This window comes from Crinia signifera, chromosome 1 (assembly GCF_055691185.1).
Source record: "Crinia signifera chromosome 1, ASM5569118v1, whole genome shotgun sequence".
Lineage (NCBI taxonomy): Eukaryota > Metazoa > Chordata > Amphibia > Anura > Myobatrachidae > Crinia > Crinia signifera.
In genome coordinates, this window is record NC_139217.1 from 24,528,117 (window position 1) to 24,549,158 (window position 21,042).

The 21,042-nt window shown below is 47.1% G+C and overlaps 1 protein-coding gene across 1 annotated transcript; it reads left to right on the forward strand.

The window, feature by feature from the left end:
• The first annotated feature begins 2,925 nt into the window (after positions 1-2,925).
• Positions 2,926-20,272, forward strand: LOC146072561 (vomeronasal type-2 receptor 26-like). The gene is made up of 2 exons (XM_083179798.1): positions 2,926-3,416; positions 17,677-20,272. The coding sequence occupies exon 2, from the start codon at positions 17,772-17,774 to the stop codon at positions 18,588-18,590; it is 819 nt and encodes a 272-aa protein (XP_083035924.1). The 5' UTR covers positions 2,926-3,416; positions 17,677-17,771; the 3' UTR covers positions 18,591-20,272.
• Positions 20,273-21,042: the final 770 nt, after the last annotated feature.

Sequence of the window (21,042 nt, forward strand, 5' to 3'; positions counted from 1 at the left end):
TTTTTAAACTGCCATCCTGTCTGCCACTGCAGTGCCACTCTTACATGAGCCACGTGTTTGTGCCACACACTTGTGTGGCTTAGGATAGTTATCCAACTACCTTGGTGCAACCTTTTGCCCTAAAAACAATATTGTGAGGTGTAAGGTGTTCAGAATAGACTGGAAATGAGTGTAAATTAATGTTATTGAGTTTAATAATAGCGTAGGAGCAAAAAAAAACCCACCCAAATTCTGTGATTTTAGCAGTTTTTATGCTTTTTAAAAAAAAAATGGTACTCTTTACCTAGCACGGCGCCCACGATGTCCATCGCGGTCATCGGGGGTAAAAAATTGCAGGCATCGCGGCCATCGCATGCACTAAAAAAAACGGTGCGACGCGATACCCGCGATTTCCCATAGGGATCAATGTTAAAAGTGTGATTGGACGCGATTTTACTGTTCAATGCCTCAATGCCCGCGATTTTTCCATAGGAAACAATGTTAAATGGGCCACAGAGCCCTAATAGTCCCCCTGAAGTCTTAAATGGCCCCCACAATTGTTAACGCCACCCCACGATCAACGTGAACCCGAAGCGTGGACGTGCGCAGAGAGCCCGCGAGGGGCGGCGGTACGCGTCCTCCGACCTTTTCATACCCCCACTATCCACGTCGGCGTGGAGTTGAGAATAGAATAGTGTGGCGAGCGCAGTGAGCCACCGAGCCCGAAGCGTTCGAGCGCAGCGAGCCCTGCGAGGGGACGCGGATACCTGTGAAGCCCGCGAAGGGACGCGTTTACCTGTGAAGGTATCCGCGTCCGCTCGCCACGCTTCGGGCTCGGTGGCTCGTTGCGCTTGCCACACTATTCTATTCTCAACTCCACGCCGACGTGGATAGTGGGGGTATGAAAAGGTCGGAGGACGCGTACCGCCGCCTGTATTCAGGATTTCTAAAAAAAAACAGCTAGTCACAAATCCCAAATTTAAATGGTATTAATGCCCTAATTATATACAAATTCATATGGTTTGCAGGGGGAGATCCCCTGCTACCTGGTGTTGCACAGCGGCTCTCCAAAGCCCGGAGCGCGCTGTGTTCATGCGGTACTGCGGGATGGCTGTGAGCGGCGGCTCTGCTGATAGCTGTGTGTGCAGTGTCCGGGCAGCCCTGTCTGACTGAGCAGCCGGTGCGTGTCCTCTGGAAATCTAGTTTCACCCTGTAGTGGGCTTGTTATCCTTATTGCCAGTTTTTTTTTTCCTTTTCTCTTTCTTTTTTCTTTTTCTCATTATTTCACACTATCAATCATATGACTGTGTTTAAAGAAATATTGATAGATAAGGCTACAATATAAAAAATATCCTGAATTGCCTTGACTGGTTAAGCTAACGGGAAAGTTTGTTACCCTTTAAATTAATGGTACAGAACTCACAGAACTAATCTGCAGTGTGATTTGTAATTAATTTAAACCTGTCTGACTGAATCTTTCTGCTGTGAGAAATGTATATACAGTACCTATATCATGTATGCTATATGAAGCACTGAAACTACCTGAATGTGTATATATAACGTCTTTCTCTCAGCCCGGATCCGAGGTTCAGAGGCAATTTCAGCCATAGGGGAATCTATATAATTCAAACGTACTTTTCAGAAAAATTACATATATTTAATTAGTTTTTTAAATTAGTAGATGGTATTGGGGACTTGAAGTCACATGTATGGATGGCTGCCTGTTATTTGTCTGTTACCATCCATGTTTCTGTTTGATTGTTTGTATCTATTGACCTTTTAAACGTATATTAATAAAAGTTATATTTTACTTTATTTTGAGAGCACGTTACCAAAACATATCCGAGAACCCTAAAATAACTAAAAATAAGAGTGCCCCCCCAAAAAAGAGTCTTATTTTCTCCTTGCACAAACAGCATCATCATGGTGTCAGGCAGGTGGGTTGGCATCAGATGCTGTGACCCAGTATAAACATATATACAACAATTCCTGAATCCGCCACTGGTTCTACCTATCACAGCCTCTCCTCACACTGACAGTATACACAGCAAATGCTGCTATCATACTCACAATGACAATCGATCAAGCAGGCATATCAACCCTCTCTGGGGTGTAGCGAGACCCTTGAATAATAACAGATGTAGTGGGGTGGACCACCCCTAAACCAATTACTCAAGTGAAGCTATAAGATCAATAGCATATCAGGTGGGTCTTTGTCTATCCATCTTGCACTGTTGAAGATACCAGATTCCGGACGCTCATGTATATAAATGGGAAAAAAACAAACGGATACTGTAATTACTAAATACAGATATCCTTTATTTGAACAAAATAAAATTAAAACACAAATTGCTGACACCTTGAAAAAGATCCAAAGGAGATCGAAACGCGTTGGTGGGAGCTCTCTCTACTATTTGACTTGGAGACCACAGGACTGGAATGCCAGCAAAGGCTGCACTACAACCTGGACTTTAGAAGGGGCCCCAAACAGAGTCCTAGGTATTTGCCATCTCAGCCTGAATTGACATAATCCACGAATAAGGTCCCAGCAATTTGTGTTTTAATCTGGTGTCTTCAATCTGGTGTCTTCAACGGTGCAAGACAGATAGACAAAGACCCACCTGATATGCTATTGATCTTATAGCTCCACGTGAGTAATTGGTTTAGGGGTGGTCCACCCCACTACATCTGTTATTATTCAAGGATCTCGCTACACCCCAGAGAGGGTTGATATGCCTGCTTGTTCGATTGTCATTGTGAGTGTGTAGGAAGGGGGTTACACCCCAATATATACACAAAAGATCACTCAGATAGACGAAAGCTGTTTAACAAAATAATTTATTGGAAATACACTCTTGTCATAACTGTATTACACGAGAAGACATGCTCTCTATCTCCCCTCTTGTCGTTTCATAAATTGTTGCTGAGAGAGAAGACGGAGGACAACAAGGGACAGTGATCTAAGCAGGAGAGTATCCTTTTATCAAAAGCGCCCATATTCCTACAATTGAGATACATTTTTTCTTGTTCAGGTTCACAACATAGGGATACTAGGGGGTACCCTCATCTCAATTTGAATACAGGCAGCTTAAACTGCGCAGACAGTTAGTACCCAAATTCTTTTCTGAAACTCCTGCTATCATAGCCTCCAATGGTAACTTTGTTACACCTAAATATAACATAATTGGTTAAAATTATTTCAGTAAAATCCCATGGCTAATATATCACTGCTTGATAGTTGATTATATAGGGTTATAGGGTGATATGACCCTATAACTGGCTACACCTGTTAAAGTTTACCTTTGTTTAATAGAAGCCACAAGCTCGATGTTCTGAGAGGTGTCTTACTGGGTTCCGGAAGGCTCCAGTTGGAGGAAAACATGCCTGTTGCTATGGCTGTGTCCCGTGCTCAGAAGGAGAAATATCCAATCGTACAGGTACAGTACATACAATATTGTACTATCTTGGTTTGGTGATGTCACATGCAATAAAGATTATAACATCTAAAATCTGTTCATCCAGATATCAAAAGAATAATATACTTAAAGACAGTGAAAATACAATTCCAAAAGGTGAACACCAAGCACACAATAAAATCAAATTGTGGTTGTAACAGTCCCATATAAAAACTCTATAAGCTGATTCACACTGTACCTAAAATGGGCTATTGTTATAATCGTTAGAACAAAAAGTGTAGTGCCATTATTACAGTCTTAAAAAAATATTGAGAAAGGCAGTGGCCCCAAAGACTGTAGATTGAATCACTTGAGAGTGGCAATAGTATGTACCCGTACAGACCTGAAAACCAAGAAATGTCGCGGCACTTGTGTAATATCTGGGTGCCCGATTTTTTGATCGGGTCGGAAAAATCGCATCGCATGCAACCAAATCGCATGCGATACGATTGATGCGATTTTCCATTGGATTCAATGTTAAATGGTCCCTGTTCATGCCCCCACTATCCAAGTGGGCATGGAGTTGATTTTATATAGCGTGGTGAGCGCAGCGAGCCACCGCTCCCGAAGCATGGCGAGCGCACGCGGAATACATGTTAAGTAATCCGCTTCGGGCTCAGTGGTGAGCTGCGCTCGCCACGCTATATAAAATCATCTCCATGCCCACTTGGATAGTGGGGGTATGAACAGGGACCATTTATCATTGAATCCAATGGAAAATTGCGTAGATCGCATTGCATCGCATCACATCGCATGCGATTTGGTTGCATGCGATGCGATTTTCCCGAAAATCGCGTCGCATCTGATTGTATGCCTTAAGTTAAGGCATACAATCAAACACATCGGGTGCCCAGATATTACACAAGTACCAATGTTCCTAAAGCAGAGGCACGGCTAAGGAGGGATCTATAATAAAGGGTACCAAACATAAAGTGACATCATGCTGAACATCCACTAGATGCAGAGTCACAGAAGTGAATAAGAGTAAATTGTATACTAAAATATGGTAAGAAACTGGATCAATATATAGAACGCTGACACTTTATTATACACTGGAAACACTATTAAAGTAGTACCCCTGTCAATGTTAACAACCAAGAGATATTCTGGACAACAAAAATACAAATAAAGACTATAATATCAAAAACCTGTTGATCTAGATTTTTGATATTATAAACAGTGAAAATATAACATCTACAAGGTGAACACTAAATAGACAATAAAATCAAAGTGAGTAACAGTTCCCATACAAGTACTCCACAAGCTGATTCACACAACGAATTGCCTCACCAAAATCTATTTAAAGGAATTTAAAACCCATATATCAGCAGGGTTGCCTACCCTCCCGAAATGTCCGGGAGGGTCCCGGAAATCGGTTCCCCCCTCACGCGCCCCCCCCCCCCCGGAAAGGGGGGCAACCCTCCCTCATTGCTGTCCACCACCTGCAGACCACCCCTTGGTGGGCGGGGGGTCAATGGGTAAAATGATGCGATTGCGGCATTTTTGCCCCGCACACCGCCATGCAATACATGAAATACCAGTATTGCACAGTGAGGCTAAAATGCCGTGATCGCTCTAGACACGCCCCCAATAGAGCATTACTTCAATGGCTCCGCCCCCGAACAGCCCCTTTTGACTCCCATAGATGGCCCCACCCCATACATCACAGCAGGGCTGCCACCAGAAATCGTGGGGCCCGGGACTGACAAAATAGGCAGGGCCCCCCTATTGGGTTTCCCATGGGCATTGAAGGTAGCGAGAGAAAAAAGTGAAAAATAAACGGCAATGCTAGAGATAAACAGAAGGAATGGGCAGGAGACAGAAAGGAGAAGCGAGAGGTGGAATACTGGAAAATGAGAGAGACAGAGGGTGAATATGGTGAGATGGGAGATAGGAAAAATTGGGGGTGGGGGGGATAGGAGAGAGGAGGAATAGTGGGAGACAGGTTATAAAGGATGACAGGGCCACCATCAGAAATTGTAAAGTCCAATATGGATGAAACAGTTCCAAAATGGGGGCATGGAGAAATCTGCACTCCGCGGTCGGAAAATAAAAGGGTGCGCCACAATTCACATTACACGACACATAGTGCCCCTGCTTCATATTTCACCACATAGTTGTAACCATTATTCACATTACAACACATTGTAGTGCCCATTATGGGACTTAAGAGCAGCTATGGCCTTCAGGTGGGAGAGCAGGGTGGGGAACTGGAAAGACACAGTGGCCCGATGCAAGAGCAGAGTGATGGGAGAGATAGACAGTCTAACACACAGACTGATATTAACACATGGACGCTAACAAACGGATACACAGTTGCTGACACACTGGTTCACAAACACATGAACATGCAGACAGTTGCTGACAATTACACACAGACAGCCACTGACACACAAGTGTTGGCACACTGACAAGTGACATTTGAATGCTGACACGCAGACATACTAACAAACAGACAGGTGCTGACATGCTGACACACAGATGCTAACACACCGATTGTGACACACTGACAGATGCTAACAGAAGGACGTTGACACAGACATGTGGACATATGCTGACACTGACACAAACAGGCAATAGCTGACACAAGGAAATTGCTGACATACAGAGAGATGCTGACACACAGAGACATTGACATGCTGACACAGATAAACGCTTAAAAGCGGACACATAGGTGCTGATGTAAGAGGCACAGGGGCGGAGCCTGTGACGACGCTTGCTGCATGTACTCACCTCGCTGCCCTCCGTCTATTACCTTTGAGCCGATGAGGGTCCCAGTACTTCCCGCTCACTCCACTGGCATCCGATGCGACACCACCTGTAACGGAAACGGGGGAGAAGAATCCCCCTGGGGTGAGGGGATGATCATCACAGGCACTACTGGCCTCAGACTGGTTACACTCATTTGTGAAACACGGTGGGTGTAACTGGGAGGGGGGGGGGTGCTCCATGGAGGGGAAGGAGCATGACCAACACAACAGATACAACACAGGTTATACTCACTGGGCACTTGTCCCCTTGATCGATGCAACATCGAGGTCCCAGGCCCTGGCACCTAAATCCTTGGCCATGAACGGGGTGGGGGGAATGCATGTGGATGTGGTATCCCTGCTGATGCTGAGACAACTCTGCGCCATAGCACACTCCTAAGCAACTACTGCGGCCTAGCGCAACCCTCCACAAAGCCTTCGGCCTAGCGCAATCCTCAGCATAGCCTGTGGCCTAGCGCAACCCTTAGCAAAGCCTGCGGCCTAGCGCCACCTGAACAATATCTGCAGCCTAGAGCAGTGCAAAGCGAGAACAGCGTACAGTACAATACAATCTAGCCTATACAATCCAATGCTATCTAGGAGATACAATACAATACAACACTATCCTATCTAGGGGATACAATACAGTACAATACTAGGCTATCTAGGAGATACAATAAAGTACAATCCTATGCTATCTAGGAGACACAATACAGTACAATCCTATGCTATCCAGGAGACACAAAACAGTTCAATACTAGGCTATCTAAGAGATACAATACAGTAAAATTCTATGCTATCTAGGAGATACAATACTATGCTATCTAGGAGATAGAATACTAGGCTATCTAGGAGATACAATAAAGTACAATACAATGCTATCTCTGAGGACTTACCTGACCTGCTGACCTCTGGGTCTGTGGTCCGTCCATCTGGGGGCCCTTCCTGGTCCTCCGGTCACTGCTCTCACTGCCTCCACAGCGGCAGCACACTCAGCAGCAGCAGGCTTCCTGGTCCTGCTACTTGAAGTCCATGTGTTGGAAGGGGCTTCTCCTCCCCCTTTCCGGCCATTAAATGCCCTCTCGCAGGGGCTTCTGGGGCATAGCAGGTCACGGTCCCCCATTGGCTGCGGGTGCCCGCAGGGGTTTCTGGGGCCAGGGAGATCACAGCCCCCTCCTGCTGACGGCCGCCCTGCAACTTCTGGCATGGCAAACATGGCTCCTGGCGCCCACAAAGATGCAATTATTAGTCCAGTTGAAGTCTGCGTCCTCAAACCATGGAGCGGGCACTCCCAGGGTGGGTCAGGTTGACCTGCGGATTGGCGCAGGGGAGAAAGGGTGCCTGGGGGGTTGCTTGCCTGTGGTGTCTCCGCCTCCATTTGTGCCGCTGGTGGAGCGACCATGGGCGTCCCTTCTTGCTCTGGTGGGTTGGTCTCCGCAGTCCCCTCCTCTATGGCAGCGTGGGTGCTGGCCCCCAGGGAAGCTGACATCCACCAGTTGAAAATGATGGGTCCCAGCTTGGCCACCGGTTCCCTTGGTGTAAGATTCTGGTACAACCGCTGCAATCTTCAGCGCGCACCTGGTAGACTGGGCTTCCGGGTCACATTGTAGGGTACGACCTCTCGCTGAGTTTGCCCTTTGGTCACTTCTCTCGGACTCTGACCCATTGGCCCTCTAGGAGGTGCGTCACCTGTGCCTGGGCCGGTTGGGGGTTCTCGGTGGACCCAACATTCCGCTCTGCCAGGTCTGCAATGATCTGTAGCCGTCGCCTCTGTTCCCCCATCCACCCACTCTCGATCCACTGATCCTCCCCAGGGGCCACAGCCAAGTCGAGATCCTGTAGCTCCCGGCTGGGCAGGCTGAACAGCATGAAGTAGGGCGAGAGGCCAGTGGTCCGATGCACCCGGTTGTTGTATGCCCATGTCAATTCCGCCACAAAGTCGGGCCCACGCCTCCACTTTTCAGGTACAAGGGTGCGTAGCATCTGTAGTAATATCCGGTTGAACCTCTCGCAGGCCCCATTTCCCTGGGGGTGGTAGGTGGTGGTCCGGGACTTTTGCATGCCGTAGGTCTGGCAGAGTCATTTCAGCACACAGCCTTGGAAGCATGCACCCTGATCGGAGTGAATGCATTGTGGGCAGCCATTCTTGCGAATGAACTGCTCCACAATGGTTTGAGCTGCCACTTCCGCCATCTGATTCCTGGTGAAGTGAACTTGGTGAAGTGATCAGTCATCACCAGGGCATGCTGGTATCCGGCCATTGACTCGCCGAGGGTCACGTAGTCGACCATCAGCAGCTCCAGCGGCTGGCTGGTCCGGATAGTCTGTATGGGGGCACTCTGTTCGGTTGGTTTGGTGACCCCACATCGCTCGCATGTTCGGCACACTTCTTCCACAACCTGTATGAGGCCTGGCAGGTAGTACTGGCGGCAAAGCCATTGGAGAGTCTTTGCCACCCCAAAATGGGCCCCTTCCTCATGGGCCTCTACCACCACTGCCCTGGCCTGGGCTTCCGGGAGGATGGCCTGCCAGACGTGATGAAGTTCCTCTTCCAGATAGGCGCGCCGACATAACGTGTGTCCCTGGAAGGCCAGTTGGTCCCACTGGTGGAGGATTATCTGGCTGGCAGATCCCAATTGCCCTCGCTCCTGGCTGTTGGCCTGTTGGATTGGCGGGGGAGGCTTGACCCAGGTGAGGTCCCGGATTTCTAGGCCTTCCTGCTCCTCATCCGTGAGGCTGGTGGCGGCTTCCAATGGGAAGCTGGAAAGGGCGTCCGCATTGTTGTTTTCCTACCCGACTGGTACCGGGAGGTGTACCAATATTTATCCAGCCGGGCAACCCATCACTGTTCTAGGGCTCCAAGTTTTGCCTTGTTGAGGTGGGCCAGCGGATTGTTGTCCATGATGACCTCGAAGTCAGCCCCGGTCAGGTACTCTGCAAACTTCTTGGTCACAGCCCACACCAGTGCCAGCAACTCAATCTTGAACGAGCTGTAGTTGTTGGGATTCCGCTCTGTGTCCCGGAGGCTCCGGCTCGCATAGGTGATGAATCTCTCCTGGCCGTCCTGCAAATGGAAGAACACTGCTCCCAGTCCTTGGTGGCTCCCATCCATGTAGACTATAAAGGGCTGGTCAAAGTCTGCATAGGCTAGTACTGGAGCCTGTAGGAGGGGCTCCTTCAGGCAGTTGAACGCCTCGTCCTGGGCTCTCCACCATTTTATTGTCCTCCGCCGGGAGTCTGTTGCTACTCCCTGTAGCAGGTCATGGAGTGGTTCAGCGATCTTGGCGGATTCCTGGATGAAGCGTCGGTAGTACCCCACCAATCCCATGAAGTCTCTCACTTCTGTTACCGTGTTTGAGACCTTTCACCCCCGAATGGCATTGACTTTGTCGGGGGTGGGTTGTACTCCTTGTTGGGACACCACGTGCCCCAGATATTCGATGCTGGGCTTGAGGATGTGGCACTTCCGAGGTTTCAGCTTGAGGCCAACGTTTTCGAGCAGCTGCAAGACTAGGTCTAGCCTTTGCAGGTGCTCTTCCATCATGGGGGCGAAGAAAATGATGTTGTCTAGGTAGATGAGGATGGCGTCAAAGTTCAAGTCCCTGAGGCAGCGTTCCATGAGGCACTGGTAGGTGGCTGGTGCGTTTGAAAGGCCAAACGACATCCGGCAGAAATCGAACAGCCCCATGGGAGTGATTAACGCTTTCTTTGCCTGGTCTATCTCTGCCACCGGCACCTGCCAGTAGCCACTGGCCAGATCCAACGTGGAGAAATAGTGAGACTTGTCCAGGGCTGCCAGGGACTCCTCGATCCGGGGTAGAGGGTAGGCGTCGCGTATGGTGCAGTGGTTCAGCTTCCGGTAGTCCATGCAGAAGCGCAGGGCCCCATCCTTCTTTTTCACCAGGACGATGGAAGCCACACAGTGGTCTTTACTTCTTGATACAACTTGGAGAGGATGGGCCGATATCGCTCCCGGACAAGGGCGGAGTCCCCCATATGGATCTCATGCTCCAATTCTCGGGTGTAACCGAAGTCTTCCTCGTGGCGCGAGAATGCCTTCTGTCTCTTCCACAGCATCCACTCGAGCTGCTTGAGGTCTGGGGGGCTGATCTCTTCCCGGGTGACATCCATCTGATCCAGTATGGCCTGTCCATTCCAGTCGGTAGAGGGCTCCTCGTCCTCCACTAGCCTTACTGCCAGCTTCCAGGGCTCCTGGGGATCAGGATCAAGGATCAGGTCTCGTCCTGTCTCCACTCTCTCAGTCAGGATGGGGTCTACTTGGGCAAGGATAGTGCGGGGGGGATCTGGACCATGGAGTCCCCCAGGTTGCACACCCGTATGGTATCAACCCATCTTGAACTACAGCCAGGGCCCGAGCAATGACCAATCAGGCGCCCGACTGGCTGAACCAACAGGGTTCTATCATCATGGCCTGTCCTTCCACTTATTGTTGCATCCAGGATCACCTCCTGCCGTCCAGGTATCATCACCTGCTGGTTGTGGCTGGTCTTGATCCATCCCAGGGGCCCTGGCCCAGCCGTGGTTTGTGGCGTAGATGCTCCACCTGTTGCAGGGCCTGTTGGACTGGCTTCTGGATCCCCAGGTGTTTCCAGTACCGGGGACCCTCCTCCTGTGCCAGGGCTTGGTCCAAGTCTTTCAGTATATTCATCCCCAGGATCACCGTCCCATGCCGCAATTCTTCTCCGGTGGCCACCATTATCCCTTTTCTCCCTAGGGATCGTCCTTACAGTTCCACCTCGAGCCACACAACGCCCAGGATGGGTATTGATAGGTTGTTGGTGGCCAGGAGCATCACCCAATCTCCTACTGCCGTCTTCTTCAAGTGCCCATAGTCCCTCTGAAAGCATCTTTCCGAAATCGTCGACACCTGACACGAGGCTCAGGCGGTTTCCTGGCCATCAAGGCTGGCTACCATAATGGGGCATTCCCCAATCAAGTCTGATGAATTGGTGATCCTCATCTGTTCGTCTGGCGGCCTCGTGGTTTTGCCCTTAGTTTAAAGGCTGCCTGCGGGGGTCCCAGATGTGTCGGCTCTTGGGGCATTCCTGTGCAAAGTGTCCAGACTGGCTGCATACCCAGCAGTCCAAGTCTCTGGGTTCCCTTCATCTGGCCCCTGTCACCACTCGACGGGGCGTCTCTTCCCACTGGCGGGGTCTCGGGGAGGCATCCTCCTCTTCCCTTTCAGGGTGCCCCATTCTGGCGCTGGTGACGCTTCTGTGGTCTTCCGACCGTTCCGGCCGCTGCTTTAGGCTAGCCATGTCCTCTTGGACCAACCAGAGGGCATTAGTCAGGTCTTTAATGCAGCTCTCTAGCACGCTGGCTGCCCCAGGTTTGGGGTTTGGGGCCATGCCCTGTGTCTGTTGGACGGCCACAGCATAGGACCAAAATTCTGGATCCTGATCCTCGGTCAGAGCCGTGTCCAAGGCATCGTGGAGGTTCATGGTGGGGTTGTTCTCAATTTTCCCTTGGAGATAGCGCAGAAGGGGTTGGCTCCTCAGACCGGCCACAAAACGGTCCCTCAAACCCGGGTTGGCGCTCCAGGTCATCCACTTCTCATTGGGGTGCCCCTTGATCTGCACGGCACAAGTCTCTAGGGCGTTGGCAAACTGTCTCTCCCTCCTGCTGGACCCGCGCAAAGAGGCACTTTCGGAGCTCATCCGGTTTTGCCCTCTCACGGAAGACACTTTGGAGTATCTTAAAAAGCCCCTTGAGACTCTCCTTTTGTGCTGCTGGTCGCAGTCAGACTGTCTCCCGTGCTTCCCCCTGCAGGAATTGTAGGGCCAAGTCCAGATGCGACTCCGCGGGCAGGCGGTGTAGCTAGATGGCTGCATCTACCTGGTACTCCAATTTGTCCAGGGTCATGTTCCTTCTGTCATACCTGGAAAGGCAATGGATGATGGTGCTGATGGGCAAGCCCTTCCAGGCAGTGCCTGGAGCCTGCGTACCAGACGCGGTGTTCTCATCCGCGTCCATGATCCTGCCGAATACGCAAAATGTAAAGAGGCATAGGAGCGGGGTCTGCGACAATAATCACTGCGTGTACTCACCTCCGTCTCTTAGCTTCAGTCCGATGAGGGTCCTGTTCCTTCCCGCTCGCTCCACTGGCTTCCGATGCAATGCCACCTGTAGGGGAAATGGGTGAGGAGAATCCCACTAGGGTGGGGGAGGGGATGATCATCAAAGGAACTACTGGACTCAGACTGGTTACACCCACTTGTAGGGGGGGAACGCTCCAGGGAGGGGAAGGAGCATGAACAACACAACAGATACAACACAGGTTATACTCACTATGCACTGGTCCCCTTGATCGATGCGACGTCGAGTTCCCAGGCCCCGGCACCTAGATAATTGGCCACGAACAAGGCTGGGGAATGCACACGGAGGTGGTATTCCTGCTGATGCCGAGACAAATCTGCGGCCTAGCGCACTCCTAAGCAAAGACTGCAGCCTAGCGCAACTCTTGGCAAAGCCTGCGGCCTAGCGCAATCCTTTGCAGAGTCTGTGGCCTAGCGCAATCCTTGGCAAAGCCTGCGGCCTAGTGCAACCCTTAGCAAAGCCTGCTGCCTAGTGCCATCTGAACAATATCTGCAGCCTAGTGCAGTGCAAAGCAAAAACAGCGTATGGTACAACACTATCTAGCCTATACAAGCCAATGCTATCTAGGAGATACAATACAATACAACACTATCCTATCTAGGGGATACAATACAGTACAATACTATGCTATCGAGGAGATACAATACAGTACAATACTAGGCTATCTAGGAGATACAATACAATACAATCCTATGCTATCGAGGAGATACAATACAGTACAATACTAGGCTATCTAGGAGATACAATACAGTACAATCCTATGCTATCTAGGAGATACAATACAGTGCAATACTAGGCTATCTAGGAGATGCAATACAGTACAATCCTAGGCTATCTAGGAGATACAATACAGTACAATGCTATGCTATCTAGGAGATACAATACAGTACAATCCTATGCTATCTAGGAGATACAATACAGTGCAATACTAGGCTATCTAGGAGATGCAATACAGTACAATCCTATGCTATCTAGGAGATACAATACAGTACAATCCTGACCAGCCGACCTCTGGGTCCATGGTCTGTCCGTCTGGGGGCCCTTCCTGGTCCTCCAGTCACTGCTCTCACTGCATCCACATCGGCAGTGCCGGCAGCACACTCAGCAGCAGCAGGCCTCCTGGTCCTGCTACTTAAAGTCCACGTGTCGGAAGGGGCTTCTCCTCCCCGTTTCTGGCCGTTAAATGCCCTCTTGCAGGGGCTTCTGGGGCCTAGCAGATCACGGTCCCCCATAGGCTGTGGGTGACCGCAGGGTTTTCTGGGGCCAGGGAGGTCATGGCCCCCTCTCCTGCTGACGGCCGCCCGGCGACTTCTGGTGCAGCAGACATGGCTCCTAGCAGCGCGGTTGCCGGGATACGCCGGGAGAAGGGAGGGTTTTGGGGGAGCCCCACACTGACATAGATGCTGAAAAGATGATACAATCTGACACACTGACAGATAGATGCTGATACAGACATGTAGACATATGCTGACACTGACATACAAATGCTAACACAGACAGTAGCTGACACATGGACACTGACACACACACACATATACACAGACTTGACACACATACTACGCTGACAAGCTAGCACACAGGCATACACTGACACACAGAGGCTGACACACTGCTGCTGACAGACAAATGGATGTTAACACACACAGATGCTGCCACACAGGTGTTGACACCTGGAAATAGACACACTAACACTGACTCCAACACCCAGACACTGAATGCTGAAATACCGTCCTTGGCCATTTTGTCTCACATTGTGATGTATACACCTCTGGTTTGGGAAGCGGGGGGGGGGGGGGGGGGCTGGGCAGAATGGGGGTCAAGATAAGCCAAAGCTGCATGTGTGGTAAAGGGGAGGCATGAGGATGAGATTGTGGATGGGCAGTTTTCACATATAAATGCAGAATATATGCAGAATATAATGTATACCACATCACACAGAAATACACACACACACACACTATATATATATTGCACTGTTGTTTGTTTGTTTTTTAAAGTGGAAGCACTCGCTTGCAACTTACTTCTGTACGAATTGCATGTCAAAGGATTAATCTGTCTGCTCATTGGGTTCCCTGAAGCAGCATGTAGTGGGGGAGGGCTCAGCAGGGTGCAGTGTTCATTGCTCAGTAGCACAAGAAGGAACAGAAAGTATAAGGACAGAGGGTGCAGCTGCAGCACCAGCCTGTGCGGAGATTCAGGCTGTGACTCATCGCAGAAACCCTCCTTCATGCCTGTGCTGATGAGGGGGAGAGGAAGCACTGCGAGAGACAGCTTTTGATCTGGGGCTTCCAACTGCCGGCGCTGCTGCCGCCACAGTGTGACAGGTGCAGCTGTAGTCACAGTACACAGCAGAGTATGGTGAGCAGTTAGCGCTGGCCCTGCACTTGGGCCCCAGTTCTGTTGGGAGCCTGGGACTCAAGTACCCCCAGACCCCACCCCCCACCCTGTTGGCGGCCTTGCTTCACAGAGCTGCCAGCCTAAATGTCGTCAACTATGTATATCAGTGAATATTGCGACAAAGTCAATCTCATTGGAGAATAAAGTCCAGAAGGATTAAGGAGATAGAATCTTTCCCCACCTGCATATCCTATCAAATATCTGGCCAAAAGGGAAGAACAAACTATACCCAAAATGATAAATTACTACAGAAATAATATACACCTTCTACACTAAAGCTACAGCAACAAAGACAACAAACAGTTAGCCTATATAACTTTTAAATCTATATACAGAATCTTTCTTTTCATTGTGGGCACTTCACTATATATGTGTGTGTAGCTCTTCAATTTGAACTCCTTAAACCAGTGGTTCCCAAACTGTGTGCCGTGGCTCCCTGGGGTGCCGCGGGACACTTGCAGGGGTGCCCCATGTTGGTGGTCCAGGACCAATTCAAATTCTAAAAGAAGGAGGAGAAAAAAGACAGTTGCGGATGGATACACTCAGAGCAGAAAGAATTTTTACTTTTGTTTGAATAAACTTTTTTTTAAACCGTGGGGACTCCAGTTGTCTTTATTTATTTGGTATTGACAAGGAGTTACCCACTACTTTTGCGAAAAAAGAGGTTAAAAAATCAAAACATACATACACACATAAAGTGACAAAGATAAAGATTAGTGTTGGAAAGAATTTTAAAACGTGTAGGCAGACTTAGATAGCAGGATGCAAAATGTGATGTTCAGGGTGTATTCCCTTGTGGCATATGCCATGATAATTGTGTGTCACACTGTTGGAAAAAGACTGAATACATTTTTCTTATTGGCCTCAATAGACTAAGAAGTGTGTGAATCTCTCAACCAATAATATATTTTTACACATTAATTTTTCTGTATATATTTCCACTGATCACTGCTAACCTCTACTGGGTATATAACTGCTGACAATTTGCCTAAGAATTTGCAGTTTTAAACAGCATAAATATACGTTTTTTGTGGACACACTTCTAATGTCTGCCAAATGCACCTTTTTAACTGCTCATTGGCATTTGATAGTTTGTTAGATGTATATGTTCTCCTTGCATTTGACTCTGTGCCACACTTTGCTGTTTATTAGTATACCATATGTCCCCCACAGATTATTTTGGGGTGAAATGCTGCGTAGATAGAAATTTTACAATCTACCACAGGATTCCTCCTATTGGTCTTAGTGGGTTAGATAATATTGGGTCTGTTTTATTTGTAACAGAGAGAGTATTTTGTCACATACAGTATAACCATCAGTGGATACTTCGTGTTGCTGTTTTATTCCTGTCTGGCTTTGTGCCCAGGATTTAAGACAAGCAACAATGTATATATTACACAATACATTTTGCTTCTATGTTCAATTCCATTAGTTACTGCTGACCTCTGCTGGTGACTTAATATTTGGCACTGTTCTGCTGGTGAATTGCCAAAAAGATTTTTTACAGTCTTTGAATAGCATTTAACATCTATTGCTGTAGACACACTATTAAACTCTGACAATTGCACCTTTTTAGCCACTAATGGTGTTTGGTGGTTGATCAGATATATATTATTGCCTTGAATTCTGCAGTGTGCTACAATGTGTTTTTTGCTGATATGCAGTGCATCCCCCGCAAGTTGCCCTGTGGTGGGATACTGTGTGAACAGGGATTTTCTATCTGCCAAGCAGTTGGTCTAAGCAGCGGTGTACAGTCTACCAAACAGTTAATCTGACATGAGAACAAATGCACAATTTACATCATATCATCCTATAGTCTGCCTTACACGGGTCTAGAACACGTGTTTCGCATTTGTGCTTCTTCAAGCTAGCATAGGTGCTTAAAGAAGCACCTTTGCGAAACACGTGTTCTAGACCCGTGTTAGGCAGACTATAGGATGATATGATGTAAATTTTGTATTCTCCTCCTTTTTTGATCACTGACCCCCAGTTGGTCAGGATAGCAGCCCCGCTATATCCAATAAAAATAGCGGCAACTGCCCCAAAATATAGGGCATAAATAGAAAATTGAGTGCAGAATCCACAACCCATCTGTTCCAATTCAAATTATTTATGGTTAATTATTTATGGCCAAAACCAGTGCTGGTGGCTGCCAATCATAAAATGTGTACAAACAGAAGCAAATCCTGCCCTTTACCAGGGCATAAAGTGGTCATGCAGAGGTGGGGGAACTCATTTCTCTATGCCACATAATTAACACCCATCCCCTCCCCCCAATTAGGCAGAGACAGTGGTAGAGTTTTTGGCATCCCCCTGCAAACTAGATTGTTATTCTGTGAGAGTTACTGTACAGGGCCAATGTGCAGGTTAAAATGTTCCACCTCACCATTAGAGGTGGTGGAACTCAATTCCACCCCGTTCCCCCTCACTTTAACCCCTGCCTTTACCACATAACTGACCCTAAGAATCGAATATAAACCCAATCTAATTAATTTTTGGGGGGCCTAGGGGTGCCGTGAAAAAAGTCTGATACTCTAAGGTGCCGTGATTCACAAAAGATTGGGAACCCGTGCCTTAAACATTTCACCATGATGAAGAGGGACTTCATCTGTGATCCTATATGCTAAAAGAACACAGATAATTGTTCCCTGTCTTATTTTAATAAATAATCAATACAAGTATTAGTCTTAACATAAGAACAATAATTTTTCTTTTCCTGGGTGTGCATCCATAGAGAAAATTATTTCCTTCTTTCTTGAACATGAGATTCCCAAAGGAAAGCAAAGAAATTGGCACAATATTTCCATAAAATATATGACAATATAACAAATGTATTAATACATTGGACTCACATAGATAAAAATAATGTAAACATACAATGCGTCCACCATGTAAGGGGTTCCTACCGGAATAGAAGGACTGAGGGAGAATGATGGTGAAATTGCTGCTATAATATTATATTTATGTCATATTCATAGATGCAGAAACCTGTGTGAGATGTGCTGATAATGAATGGCCTAATGACGGAAGGAACACATGCATTGCCAAGGCACAGGACTTTCTGTCATATGAAATGGACGCTGTAGCCTCAGTTTTCTCTGTCACAGCCGCATTATTTTCTGCTGTAATTATCTTCATAATTGGAGTCTTTACTGTATTTTGGAACAATCATATTGTCAGAGCCAACAACCGGAACCTCAGCTTTCTTCTCCTCATCTCTCTCATGCTGAGCATACTCTGCGTATTCCTTTTCCTTGGCCGTCCGGTACATATAACCTGCATGTTACGCCAAATCTCCTTTGGAATCACATTTACTATTGTGGTGTCCTCAGTCCTGGCTAAGACCATCATGGTGTGCATTGCTTTTAAGGCCACAAGACCCGGAAGCTACTGGAGACAATGGATGGGAGTCACACTGCCAAATGCTTTAGTGGTGATCTGCTCATCTGTCCAGGTCCTGAATGGTGCTATCTGGTTGTCAGTCTTTCCTCCATTCCAAGAGTATAACATGGACACATATCCTGGGACTATCATCATCCAATGTAATGAGGGTTCTGTGTTATCTCTATATGTCATGTTGGGTTACTTGGGACTCCTGGCAGCTCTGAGCTTTGTTCTGGCTTTCATGGTGAGGACATTACCTGACATCTATAATGAGGCCAAGTACATCACCTTCAGCATGCTGATGTTCTGCAGTGTGTGGGTCTGTGCCATCCCGGCCTATCTGAGCAGTAAGGGGAAACACATGGTCACTGTAGAGGTGTTTGCTATATTAGCTTCATGTATTGGGGTTCTAGGCTGTATATTTTTCCCTAAATGCTACAATATACTGATGAGACCTGAGAGGAACAGAAGAGAGATTCTGTCTGTGGGGACAAAAGGCTTTTCATAATATGACCTCACTGCCCACAGAAGATGCATCATTACCATGGATTCTGATAGGTACTGTAGACTGACGTCAGATGGGCAGATGCAGGGATGAATGCAAGGCACAAATGTTGTGTTGTCTCCCCATATATAGAGCAGGGATAAACACACAGAGCAGTAGGCATCTTAGATTTATCTCATTTATGGGTGAGGGGAATACAGTAACTGGGTGATATCAGGTCACTCTCATTTATTACAGAGCAGGACATACAACTTACTCACAGCCGGCATCTCATGCTGCATGCCATATTTAGGCTAGACATATGAGGACACATTTGTATGTTATTTCTAGATATTTCTAGATATTGGGCGAAATATAATGAGAGCGATTCCATCTGTATATCCAGGACTATTTTTCAGCAGGCTCCAGCAGGAACTAAGGCCCTTATTCTAGTTCACTCTTTCTGACAAAATATTTCTTAGATGGACAAAACCATGTGCACTGCAGGTGAGGCAGGTGTAAAACCCCACCCAAATCGAATTATCTCTGCACAAGTAACACCTGCCTCACCTACAGTGCATATGGTTTTGTCCATCATTTTACACATTTTAAAATACAGCATAACCATCCCTGGGCTCTTTGAGCCAGTCCTGGCTCCTAAATACAGGCATATTTAACAAAACCAACACAGGAGTCCTCCATTTATTGGAACCAGTGCTGGGCTCCAACAGCCAGCGGTGTAATGCCACAGCTGGGAGACACTTTTTATGCAATGTCACCAAACCGAAACATTAACACTGTGGCTGGTCAGCCCTGGACAGGGTACCTGGGGGAGTGATGATGCCTCAAATAAAGGGGTTCCACCCAGGCTTCCCCCATCCAGGGCTAAAGCACGGGTCTGTCTCTGGCACCAATGGGTAATGGGTGATAGGCTGATTATGTCCCGCACTGGATTCTCCACTATGATGATTTTAAATACATCAATTTTAGAGTGGAGTTAACAATTAGGATAATTAAGACCGAATCCAGATCCTGTATCAATTCTTTAGCAAAAAATCACATCTGAGTCTGAAATAAGTGTATTCAAACATGAAGAAAAAGAAGACTCATTGTGGGGGCATTTTTTAAGAAATGTACATATACTGTATACCTGTAGTATATCCCAAGTGTAGAGGAAAATATGTTGAAAAAGGTGGTATTAATTAAAACTTAACTTTTAATAATCCCATTTTAATATAAGTGGTATATAAAAAGAAAATCAAAAATTGAATGAAAAATGGAAATGAAAGTTAAAACGTACTGCAAAAGGATGTCACACCCCTGTCTGTGATCCAATGTTCACTTTCAAATAAGTTTTACAATAATAAGGCTCCTTATTTATATGATAGCAATATCAAGTTTGAAAAGGAGCTTGTACAAGCTTGACCCGCCGCACTGTGGTTAATTAGGCACAATTGCCAATAAGTTCAATATGTCATAACTTTAAATATTGGGCCTGACACAATGTGAAGAGGTATAAACAAACCTGACACAGTTATTCATTGTAACAATTATGTTGCGCACCTGGCAAATAAACATAGCAACAGTGGCAATCAAAGATCATAGCAGACAGTGATTTTAAGATATGTGCACTTATCACATTTTCTTCATAGCTTAATCGTGGATATCAAAACAACTGTTTTGGGTATAATACAATAAAATTTTACTACTCCTCATATGTTTATTGCATTTTTTACATAGATTGGACTGATTATCTATTTATTGTTTGTCATGTGACCTACGTACTTCCTGTCTATTCTGGTATATAAACCCTACAGATGCAACACTTGAACACCTTTGATAAAGCCGCTTGGATGGTGAAACGTGTCAGGTTTTTTGCTCACTTGCACTTTATGGACTGATCCGGACCAGCCTCAAAATACACCTTGGACCTATAAATTTGCTTAATCCTTGGCCCATGCCACTTGCACCTGAAGGATCTTTGAACCACCATCTTTGACTGCAGCTATTGGGTGTACTCCCTTACTTTCGGATGGTGACTCGACCCAGCACATTCAGGCCTTGAGTCCCTGGGAGGAAAAAGACACACCACAGTATTCAACTAACAGGTGGACAGTAACAATTTAATCCTTGCATTTGCACTTTATTTGGTCCCAATTTGAGGCACACTAGGAATGGACAGTAGACAGTACGTTGTGCCTTTTTTTATTTGATCTCATTCAATAACCTTTCTCCCTCAACCTCAGTATAAGATCTTTACAGATGGTATTGTAAGTCTTGTCATCAGAGCAGTTGCATCGTAGACGCAGGAATTCGCCCTTTGGGGATGTTGGCCATTGTTGGTGGGAAGTGGGCACTTGTTTTATGTAGGAGGCTATTTGTGGATGTGGCTTTACGGAAAAGGTCAGTGGTAACATTGTCCTTGTCACCTCTATAGATCCGGAGGTCCAAAAAGGAGATTACTTGAGATACTGAA